General features: G+C 40.5%; 1 protein-coding gene across 1 annotated transcript in view; it reads right to left on the bottom strand.

The window, feature by feature from the left end:
* Nucleotides 1-7542: 7542 nt before the first annotated feature.
* The window catches only part of FRMPD4 (FERM and PDZ domain containing 4), a 114854-nt gene continuing 109939 nt past the window's right edge, over nucleotides 7543-12457 (bottom strand). Inside the window, exons 15-16 of the mRNA XM_075176352.1 lie at nucleotides 11010-12281; nucleotides 7543-9810 (exon numbers count right to left, since the gene is read on the bottom strand). Coding sequence (XP_075032453.1) covers nucleotides 8462-9810; nucleotides 11010-12281 — 2621 coding nt within the window. The 3' untranslated portion in view covers nucleotides 7543-8461. The remainder of the gene's footprint in view (nucleotides 9811-11009; nucleotides 12282-12457) is intronic.

The following is a 12457-nucleotide window of genomic DNA, read 5'->3' on the forward strand; positions in this document are numbered from 1 at the left end:
TAACAAGGTCTGGTAAAAAAAAAAGTGTAAACCAAGAAGAATTAAACATAATTATCTGCAATGTATGAAAGAAAATTGAAATCACAGTTGTAAAGAGCCAAAATTTAGTATGATAAATAGCTTGTATTTAAGTGTCTAGTCCAAGCGGTGTCCTGTGTAGGTAACTATGTTTCAGAGACGTTACATTTGTTGAAACTGCGCTAAGTTATAAGGTACATCTGGCTGCTTCAGGCAGTGATGGTTCAGCACTATTAAGGAGGAAGTCAGCTGTACAATTAGCTGTACTACATTTGTGCCTGTAATTTATTTGCTCGTAGAACTGACCTGTAGCAGAAGTCCTAAAATAAGTATTCAATGGGGCTGGAAAGCTTTAAAGCTTTCCACTGAAACATGCTGACTTTGGACTAGAGCTAAGAGAGGGAGCACAAGCAGTTTTCTGCTCTTACTGCAGAAAGCAGCTGAAGATAAGCTGGAGAAGTAAGCACGATGTACTTACTTATGTACTAGGAAAAGTTTGATGTTGGGGCTGTTCTTTCTGAAGGTTGTCAGTTCTTTGGGCCGTCCACGAGGATTCAAGAGGTGTCAGAAATTGCAGAGAAGATGACAGGATGATCAGTCTCAGCAAAACTACAGACCAGGAAATTCTTCAGGCATCCATGACCTCTGCACTGCCGACTCAGGGACAGACCAGATCCTCAGCTGCATCTGTGGCCATTTCATGGGCAATAGAAGAATCAAAGTAAAACTGGATCCTTCGGCATCTCTTTCAGCAAAAACAGTCTTGGCCATCTGGAAAATGGGATTCCCATGAGGTAGTGCTAAGATCAAATCCTTCCAAGGACACTGGAAGACTTCCTAATTTATATTAAGGAACACAGCACTTCTGCTGAAACCAAAGCCTGGAGCACTGGCTGAAGTCTTCAGGTTGTCACCATTAACATCTGAATACACCACTTTCAAACCTATCCTACATACAAACTTACAGTTTAGCACATGAAAAAGAACGCGTTCAAGGATAAACCTATTGATGACATTTACTGTCACCCCATGCTGTCACTTTAAAGGTGTAAGCAATATGGACAAATCTTGCAATGCACTGCCAAAAAGGATTTAGAAAACATCTGTCTCTCTGAAGAGCAACTTGAAAAATACTGTAAAAACCATTGCGTAACATCTCAGTGTCTCCTGTATCAAATCATGATATAAAAATGTTTTTTATATTTGTTGTTACCAGTTCTCTGCAAATTCTGTATTAGAGGCAACTATCTTCTTTTGGCCCTTTGCTTATAGTAAGAAACAACAGTAATACTGTTTATTATTATAAGCTTAATTCCATCTTTGTTGATACAGACTGCTGCCCTATTATCCTTTAATGGTAATTCACAGGTGGAATAGAGAATAGAGATTGGCCTTCAAGGAAGAAACATCATTTACCAGTAATTGGTCTTCTTTAGGATGCATGGCCTATAAATAAATCTGTTCTGAGGGTACACCTACACCTTATCACTCCAGACTGCAGAGATTTTCCTTCTGCAGTAACCATGGAGGATGTGTTCACACTGTTGTCATCACCTTTGGCACAACAGCATAAAAAACATAGCATGCGTAAACCGTTTTCTTTCTTTCTCAGCCAGAGAGACACCATCTAAAACATTGGAGGAAACCCTGCTAATAGAGCTCAGGATGTCTTCTCTCTTTTCTTCACTCTCCAATTAATATCCACGTTTGTTCACACTGTGCGACTTTATACAATTACCTGCCATAAATTATCTAGCAGAGGTTCTTGATGTCCCTCAGGCAAACAGCACTTCTAGATTGACTCTACCAAGTGCTGTGGCAGCTCTTGAGGCAGCTCGTCAGAGATGGCACAGTGCCGGGGGAAAGAATGGTAGATATATAGCAGTTCAGTAACTCAACAGTCCCATAGAAGCTGTATACTCAGTTGGAAGTATCAGTTCCTAAGTTTTATAGCAAATACTGAAACACCCAACAATCCATTTAGATAACCACTGGATCTGTCAGAGATATACACAGTCTGTATGTTCTGAGAAAGCCTGGACTGCAAATACAAAAAGAGCTCTTTTCCTATTAAAGATACAAAATAAGGCATGTTTCTCAGAAGCATAAAGGAACACGAAGGAAAACATAAATAAATCAAAGTGAGGCTAGGACACTACCTTCAGCAAAAATGATGGCTGCATCTTAAGAGATGGTCTGTCTTTGAAGAATAAGGTCAAAGAAGGAACAACCACAGGGGTATGAATTTCTTTCATTTTTCTAACGGAGAAGATGACAACAAAGCAAGCCACCTTTATGGAGAAGGAGAATCCTTGAGAACGTGGAACACCAAATTCAAATTCCCATAACTCACTGGCCTGGCAGAGGGAAACATCTCGATAATATTAGAGCTCAAGGCTGAGACAGATGTTAAATTGACTTCAGTAAGGGTAAAGAACTTACAACAAAGGACCAGACTGCTTCAGTTTGAGCAGGTAGCTCAGAACAGTCTGAACTGATGGGAAGGGAAGGAAGACCAACAAACTCATCAACCCAAAAGCCTAACCTCGTCAATAATGGGAATTCCTTTCCATTACTTATAAGGTTGTCTCTGACTAGAGAGAAGTAGGAGTGCTGAAAGAGCGAGTCTTCCTGCACCTGCAGTATGGAGAAAAGCATTTCAAGACTGAGATGAGCCAAACAGCCCACATTCTGCAATAACTCTGGTACAGGAGTAGCAGCAGAAGTCTATTTGAGAAAGGGATGAGGCCTCGATATTAAAATTCTGCCCCACCACTGCCATGGGCATCCTTTGTCCTGCCTTACCTTGACTGAAACTGGCAACAAAGGTCCTGGAGGATACGCTTTAACTACACTATCAGGGAATTGTCCAAGAGGCAGCCTGATCGCTGAACTACTCTCATGAAAGCACTGAAGACACATGAAAGAGTGTTCAGGAAAGACTGAGATTAGTGTTATGGGACACAAACTGATCTATGCCAAAGAGACACCATTCCTGATCCACTGGTAGAGCTGAGACAGAGCTTTTGAGAAAGCTGGGGAGGGCCTGGTAGATGAACTACCAATTAATGAGTCCAGTTCTCTGTGCCCCTCTGCCAAGGGCTAATCAAATTCTGGAAGAGAGAAAGAAAACCCCTGCACACTCTCTCCATGTTAACAAGTTTAAAAAAGGATAGTTGAGTGGTGAAGTCCTCGCTTGAGTGAACACCTTTAGGTATGACAGAAAGCCTTGCATGTAGTTCAGATGAAGTGGAACTCCATGACACTGATGTGAAGCTTGCAGTCCTTCGGCCAGTCCCCGTTTGATCCTGTTGACCAAACAGGCTGTCAAGCCCAGAGAGAACACAGCTAATGCTACTTCTTGAAAAGCTGAAGAAAATTAAAGGGTCATTTGCCAGTGGAAAACACCTTGATGCTGCTACCACAAGAGATCGCTTTCATATCTCAAGGAACAGCAACGCTGACTTAGGGACTTTGTCTGTGCCGAAATCCCTTGGTCACTTAGATTGAGAGGTCCTGCCTTCATCTTAACATCTTAACCATTTCTGGTTGCGTCAGAATGAAAGCCCTCCACTGGTGCCAAGAATGGTGCCAAGTATTCCAACTTGGCCAATATTAGCATTTTGCAGTTTTGGCCTCACAGATGAGAAGAGGCTTTTGTGGATTCTCAGGCTACTGCGTAAGCTTCTGATGCTCTCCCATTCCACTTTTAAAAGAATGGTAAAAGGATCACACAGGAGCATGCCTCATTCTGAGGCAGTAAAGGCATCTCTTGTACAGGTGACAAGGTATAATTCAATTGTCACAGATCAGACAAGGCAAAAAGGTAATCCGGAAAAAAGACACTGATGAAGATAAAAGGAACAAGAAATAATTTGGTTGGCCATTGCAAAAAACTGAAATAGCTCTAGGTAACATCTGTCAAATATAATGAGAATAAGAGAAGATGGTTGCACGTGCAGATACCATAAAGAGAAACATCCCCCAAACCTGAGCAATAAGGTCCGTGTAAACCCAGTGCGACAGGACAACCACTTAAAAAAAGAAGTATTTAGAAGATTTTATGAGTGGAGCAGGAGACATAACACATTCTTTTTTACTCTTCCTTAACTCTGAAGGCTGAAAATAAATACTTACTTTTTCAGAATGACAAAATGAACTTTAAAATGCAACTAAATATTACCTATTGCATAAAAATGTGCCATTAATAGCACAGCATATTTCAGAATAGAAGTGCACTTCAAAATCAATATTGAAAGGTTTACATTTACTATAGTAAAACAGGCTGCAGAGTTAGTTTGCCTTTTTTTTTTCCTTATGAAATCAGAGATTCGCTCCCAGATCTTTTGAGCCTAAATTTGCTCTCCCCAGAACCCACTGCTTCAAAGCCTCCAAAGGGAGTGCTGTCATTGAGTCTCAAGAATTTTCACCCATCAGCGTCTCCCAAATTCCATCAGCACTGACAAAAAATCTCACGTTTCACCTTGAGAACACCTACAGGAAAATGTAATTACCCCTTTATTTTATTTTATTTTTTAATGGTGAGTGCCTCATGCTCTCTACTGCTTTGGCCAAATCTAGGTCTGAAAACAGCGTAGGGCTGTTCCACAGGTGGCGCAGTGGAAACTTGTGATCACTTTATTTTTGTGTGGAACAGCTACTCCTGAACTTGGAGTGGCAAATTATAAAGACTGGTTAATGTTAGGGCCACTGCTCAGCAATAAGCTACTTGTGATGTGAACCAAGTTTTCACTTTGTACCAGTTTAGTGCTTAGTGCAATGAGGCTCTGGCTTTTAACATATGCTGCTACAATGCTACAGTTATACCCTATCGAGCCAAATTAATCCCTGATAAAATATTAACTTTAACTGGATTTCAGTGCAGTCATAGGGTCTCTCTCTGATATAAATTGTGTAGGTGACAAAGATACTCAGGAGCCCATTTCTCACCTTCAAATAATGTGCTAGTGTAAGAGAGAGTATTACATCTCTGGTGAGCAGTGAGGACATCACAGAGCATTCTGGATCTTCCAGTGATCATGAATTGATGGAGTTTTAATTAAATAGAAGGAAAAGAAATGTAGGTATGCAGCTTTGTTTCTTAATTTCAAAATGGCACACTTTGCCAAATGTTATTTTAGAAAATAGCCTGAACTCAGGGTCTTAAACATGAAGATGCCTGTCATTTTGTCAAGTTAAAAAATCACTAAGTATACAGTGTATATATAAAAATTTACAAAAGTAGAGAACATTCCAGATGAAAGTATCTTATTTAGTATTTCTTTACTGCAAGAAGTAGGTACATACTGGTGACACTTCTTGATGACATGAAGTTGAGACATACAATTAATGCAGGAATAAATTAGGATACCACACAGGAAGACAAGGATACCTTAATGCTTTAAGATTAACAGAAATAGGTTATAATTCAGTAGCAACTAATGTGCAAGGTCATACACTTTAGAATTACTAACAGTCATCTCTATTATCATCCAGGGATCTCCTTAGCTGGACAGGACAAGCAGAAGAAAGATGAAAATACATACTGACAAAGGATGATTGTGACCCACCAACCTAATATGCCTGTGAATACATTTGATTCTAGGAGACCACAGACAAATTATTTCCAGCAGCTGTGCCATTGTACAAAGTCCTCATAAGGCAGCGTTTAAAAGCCTGCATATAATTCTGTGTGGAAAGATTAGGAAAAAGACATTCACATAGTATCGGATGGGGATACCTGGGGGAATTCCTGGGGGAAAGAGAAGCTGACTTCTAAGAGGTGACTTGGAGAGCTTGGCTATTTATCTAAACTGAGACAGGAACATGGTGGCAGTTTCTGAAGCAGTTTCACACCATTGAGTCCAACGAAGGGTCACCATGCTGGAGCATGAAGGGTCAGGGGCTGGAGCACACAATACAGGAGGAAAGGCTGAAGGAATTGGGTTTATTCAGCCTGGAGGAGAGAAGGTTCAGGGGAGACTTTATTGCAGCCTACAGCTACCTGATGGAAGGATACCAGAGAAGAGAGAGCCCGACTTCTGGAGGGTACACAGCGATACGCTGAAAGGCAATAGTTATTGTTGGAACATGGAAAATTCTGATTAGACATAAAGAATTTTTCTTTTTTTAACCATAAGGATTGTCAAATATTGGAACAGGTACCTAGACAGGTTGTGGGATTTCTATCTTGGAGGGTGTCCAACTTGAAATGGCCCTGAGCAACCTGATCTGATTAGACCTGCTTTGAGCAGGGGTTGGACTAGATGAACTCCAGAGGTCCCCTGCAACCCAAATTGTTCTATGAGTCTATGAAAATGCATTAAAAAGGAGAGGGAAAAAACCCACTAGTTAAACCTAAAAAATATCGCCACAAAAAAGAAGACCATAGTTAACCTTAGGGAGCAGGTTTACAGTCAGAAAAGTTCTTAAACAGTAAGGACAAAAATCTACTTACCTTCGAAATAAAATTAGATCAATTTATGAAACGAAGTGGAATGAAAAGGACTGGACTAGCAACCCTGCAAGTGCCACATCCCTATGATCTGTGTTGATGCTTAGTTGTGATAGTCCTAAACCTATTTTTGAAACTTAGTATTTCTGAATCACTGATGACATTTTTACATAAACTCACAAAGCAGTGAAGGAATATGCACCTATACAACAATTCAGCACACTCTTCCTCAGTATGAAATACTCAAAAACCACAGAAAGAATTTCACTGGTACTTGCAGCAAAAGAGCAGCGCGCACAGCCCCACTCCCAGGGCTGCCAGAATGAGAGCTCTGAGTGTGAGCACCACGGGGACAGGCTGTTGTCACCCACCACCAACGTAACTCAGCCGGCAGCCTACCTCTGAGCTGCCCTCCAGAGTAGGTCCACGTGCTAAGTGAATTGGCCTAGGAAACCAGATTTTTCTCCTACGGACAGCAGATTAAGCTTCTCATACTGTGTTTCTGGAGATGCTTCTCTGCAGTTGGAGGAAAAAGCCCGTCTTGGTTTCATAGTGAAATACACCACTCTATGCAAGAAAATATTTCCTTGGCAAAAACTTAATCTTGTTGGTTTAGTCTTTCTAGTTCAGCAGAGAAAGCTTCACATGTGCTTCAGCTGAACGGGTAAATATTCAAAACAGAGCAGTGATACTCTTTGCATGTGACATTATGAGAAACAGATGAAAATTACCTACACCAGACGGGAGAATGGTATTCTGCACTTTCCACAAGGGCTGCTGCTCCTCGGTGACTGAAAAGTTTAACAGATGCTCTTGTGAAAGCCTATTTGCCAGGTGAAACTGAGAGCTTTTGCTTTGGCTGCCTCTCAAACGCAAGACTACAAAATGTTTTCCAGAAAAGTTCAGATGGGAGAGATTACTCACAAATTGCCTTTGTCATCACTCAGAGAAGAACTGTCTCTGGCTGGAAATATTTCAGAGGTATTTATTGTATTCTGAAAACTTCATTTTATTTCTAACTTATTTACAGTTAAACATTTAGAATCATAAAATACGAAGTATAAAATATTTAACAAAATAGATGCAGTTCATGTTGTTCAGATGCACCATAGATAAATGATGAAACAGTAAACAGCATAGGAATTTCCTGATGGTCCTCTCTCTCATTTACCAGGGAAAGGAGGGTGTAGACCTGTCCTATACATTCTGGTCTGACCAGTATGGCATCAACCTTTCATTTTAGAGAGAACAACGACACTCTAATTTCTGGGTCCTCTGTCTTCCGCAGTTACCTTCACTATCTGAAATGCGACACTGTAATGTTCAATACAACAGATACCCTCTGAAGTTGGTATTTTCAATACTTTTTCTTTTTTTTTTAAATATAGAACTTCCTAGAAAAGAAGAATCAGGTAATTCAGGCCATATGAACAAAAGAGTCATTTATTATATATATATTCTCTAGTAAGTTATAATAGTCTCTTGAATTTTAAATGTCTTTTTGCTATTTTCAATGCTTAAAAATTATAATTTTAAAACATTAAATATTGTGTTATATACATTATGATTTAATTTCTCATTTCTAAACACGGAGCATTCTCCAAGTGAAAACCTGGATGAAACAGAAAACAACTTCATTAACATAACAGGCTTTAAAAGTTCACTTCATACAACCATAGATTTGACTATATGAAAAATAGCCAAACATCAATTTGCTCCTATATGGGATTTTTTCTGTTCATTTTTCTGGTCTTGGGGAGAGGGTTTTTTTGGCTTTTGTTTTTGTATAAACGGAAGGACAGATCTGGTCATTACTTTTGTCAGTGTTCAGTATTTTAACTTTTTTTTTTAATCTCATACCTATTTTATATAAAATAACAAAATATACAGAGAAAGCTGAGTTTGTTACATTAGTTCATACACATACAGTAAATAAAAGTTTTTTATGTATGGCTTTGCAAAGGTAGATTATGAAGTGACTTTTGTATTTTATTTGTTTAAAAGCATTTTAAGAGAACGTGTTAGTGTGCTTACAATAGCGGCCATGGTAGTTGAATGTCGAGCCAAGAGTTTAATGCTAGGATCACTGGAGGTCTTGCCTGACACTGCTTCTGCAGCCTTCAGAAGACAAATGTAGTTTATTACAACCTCGTCTATCTTAGCTATAATTTCCTGCTGCTGTGTTTCAGAGTTCATGACTTTAACTAAACGCATGCAGGCTTCTGTTAAGCAACAGAGTACTTGAAAGCTGGAAGTCATAGCTAAAAGCATTTCCTCAGGGCTTTTATCAGCCATGGCCATTTTCCTGCAGGCACTTCCCAATTGTCTCGATTCCATAGATAACAGTTGTTTGTACTTAGAAAGTTTAAGGTCATATGTTTCTGGATGTAAATCTTCTCTCTTGCCCATACTTGCTCGGACCAGTGAGAGTAGCTCATTGGCATCCTTTTGTGCTGCAATAAATCCATCAGGCATTGCATACGTCTTCTCTTTCATCACATTTATTCGTGTGATTCGTGCGTCGAAGGCCACATCGTTGAGATTCACATCAATTTGGCCACCTTCGATGTCAGCACTCTTCTCATGCGCGTTGACTGCCTCTTCTTGCAGGGGCTCAGCAGCTTTCGGGGACTCCAAGACTTTCTGCTCATTTTCACTGGAAAACGATTGACCGACTGGTTCTGCGAGCTCACATGGGAGCTGCGGTTCGAAGAGACACGAGAGCTGATGGCTGTCTCCATTATCTTCATCGTCATTGTCATCGTTTCCTCTGCTTAGGAAACAATAGCTAAAGGGGCCACGACACCTCCAGGCGCTGGTGTCCAGCTTCCGCAAGGGCAACGTTCGACACTGCTTGGAGTCCTTCTGACTGGTGCCTGTGCCTGAACACCTCTTACTGTCCTTCCTACCAGTGCTGACGTACACACAACTCTGGGAATAACTTTTTGACAGCTTTTTGCCCAGGGGGAGTTCCACCCTTCTTTCCGAGTTGGATTCGTCCCTTCGGGTGATGTCCAGGCATTTCAAGCTGGCTGCGGCTGCCTTCTTTTCAAACAGCATCTCAATGCCTGCAGATCCTCCAATGATGCTGCTGCTGCGTCTCAGCACTTTCCTGTTGTGCGGCATCCTGAGGCTTCCTCCTATCATGTCATATGGCCGTAAACTAACTGTTGCCCCACAAGCCTGATTTACTTTGGGAATGTCACAAGAGTCTTGATTTTGACTTGGCACCTTTGATTCTGATAGCATGGATGATAGCATGATGGAGTCAGCTAGAGGCTGTCTAGGAAAAGCTGTAGGCATGCCTCCTTGTCTTCCCTTTTCAGGCTCTGTGAAAGCTACACTAGGGGTAGTAGAAGAGCAGACAGAATAATTAAGCATCACCCTGATAATATTCAGAGAGTGAATTTTTAAATATCTTTAACAGTCAGGACAAATGGATTCATGGCATTTCCCAGTGGTCTCCATTCCTCAAAATATTTCACAAAAAATTCATTGCTAGTTCCTCCTGTCTTTTGTATTTCAATCTATCATCAACTTACAACTTATGAATAGTTAATTGTTCATTCCACCACAGCAGACTCGTTTAAAAAAAGGAATAGAAAATCATCTATAAAACTTTCTAAATCTCCCCCAATATATGGATTGGATATTTTCTATTAAATAATTAGATGCATACTTTCAGATTAAAATACCTTCTTTAACTATACCTGAGAGGGTAAGGAAAGCTGTATTCATGGTGTTTTTGGTTTGGTAATGTGTTTTTTTTGGCAGAGAAATAACATTTCTCATTCTTGCTCCTAGTCTGTCCTACTTTTGGATTTTCATGCATTCACACGCTACTGCTATAATGTGGGTTGCAACCCAGGAAGAGGGAAACATTTAAAATCCAACTGAAAGCATTTCCAATGTTATCTCTGAAAAACTGCATTTTTTTATAACAGTAAGTTCACAAAACCTCTTGAAATTGGAACTTAAAAATGCAGTAATGGTTCTATATGTAAATTATTCTTTAAGGAAACACCTACTGTCAGATGGTGAAGTAAATACATGCTTAATAAGATAGTGACATTTTCTCATCCTTACATTTAGAGCTTTTTATTCATACTGGCATGTTTTTGACAATCTGCTAAAATAGCATATAAGATACATAATAAATGAATCACAGTTTTTCCTCTCCTACATTAATATACCTTGGGAAGTCATCTCATAATCTAACACGTATCCTGGAACTCAAGTGACTATGGATTTTGGAGAGGCTTCCAAAAAGTGGAAGAGAGGCCTCTCCATTAATGTTCCCCCAAATATTTTTAACTGTAATGAGAGGTTTTAAAAAAAATTCATCTTTGTAAGCAGCTCGTAAGGACATCTCAACATGTACACGTAAATTGAATAGATACACCGAAGGTCTAATCCCACTGTCTTCTACAGCTTGACGATGAAGTTTCAGGTAAAGATAATGCAAACATCACACCTAGTCCTCAACTTAACACGTAGCTTTAAAACAAACGTAAGAAACTTTTTATTACTGCTGTACCTGTAGTTTCTTTTATCTTGGGGATCCGATGACATCCTTCTCGCAAGGTGCCGAACAGTGGTTCAGCATTAATTGCTGAATGCACGACAGGCACCGTCATTCTGTGACACACAGCTTCAGGCTGCTGATGCAGGTCCTTGTATGTCGTTCCATGGTTTGGAAGAATGGCAGCTCTTTCATCTGCTGGAATATAGGCAATGCCCTTCACTGATGGGTCAGAGATAATGTGCTTAACATCAGAGGTACAAAGAGGAGATTCAACGGGGGTAGCACACGTGCTACTGCCTGTGCTGCATCCTGCATCCACTGAAGAGCACTGAGAGCTTTGCAGTGAGAAATGGCCTTCACTTTGCAGAGATGACATGCGCTTAGCCAAGTGATATTCACAAAGTCTAGCCACGCTCTGCTCAGCTTCTGGAAGCTTTGAAGGATGGTCATCTGCAGATAAATCGGTATCTTCTGCGTCGTTTAGGTCTTTGGCTGAAGACACGGGAGTCATATCTGACAGAAAGTTTTCACCTTGGCTAAGCCCCGAGGTATCATCCTGATCCACCTCAGGATCCACTTCATCCTTACAGTCAGTTTCTGTTTTACCAAGGACAGGAACTCTTGGAAAAGTCTTCCCGTTCACTGTTTCTGGGCTTGGCTTATCTGCTGCCCCATCATCGGCAGCGTACCATCTTTGGCGAAAGGCAGTTCTCTCCACATTAAAAGTGCTTAGGCGTTGACTGTCTCTTGCTGAGAGAGTTCCAAATTTAGCTTTTAGATCTTCATCAGCCTCTGCTTTTTTACTTCCCTGGTGCTTTTTCACAGTAGCATTGCCATCAGAGGGTGCTTTTACTTTGCTGTCTGTCATCTTATTTTTCCTTTTACTAGTGCAAGAATATACCAAGGATCCCATGTGCAATTTGCTAAAATAATCAGTGACAGATTTTGTTTCCATAGTCTCTGGCTCCATTTCCATGTTATCTGAATGAAGAATCTGCTTTGAAGGCACAACTTTTGACTGTAGCTCTGCAGCCTGACGACCAGCCAAAGGCTGTGAGGGCTTCATGCCTGGCCCTCCAGCCTGATTCTTAGCGATGGGAAATTCAGTCTGCTCTTCCACAAGGGGTTGGTAGCCTTCACTTGTGGTCAAAAACATACGTGCAGTGTTTTCCGACTGTTTCTGTGCCGCGGCTAGTTCAGAGCTTTCAGTCATTTCAGAGGAATTTGTTTCATTGCCAGAATCTGAAGATGACTCAGGGCTATATGCTCGCAGGATAGCTACACCTGCAAGCCACAAAAAATAAGAGTCAATTAAATGACAGCAGCTGAAGCACCTGGATAAGTGACAAGCAAAGGGGGTGTGTTAGAGACAAAAATATGCTTGGTAAGAATACTCTGACTTTATTGCACAGTTCCCAGGACAAGTAGTTTAGTAACATAACGGTAGTTCCATTAAATAA

The sequence above is a fragment of the Calonectris borealis genome, chromosome 1, assembly GCF_964195595.1.
Source record: "Calonectris borealis chromosome 1, bCalBor7.hap1.2, whole genome shotgun sequence".
Taxonomy (NCBI): Eukaryota; Metazoa; Chordata; class Aves; order Procellariiformes; family Procellariidae; genus Calonectris; species Calonectris borealis.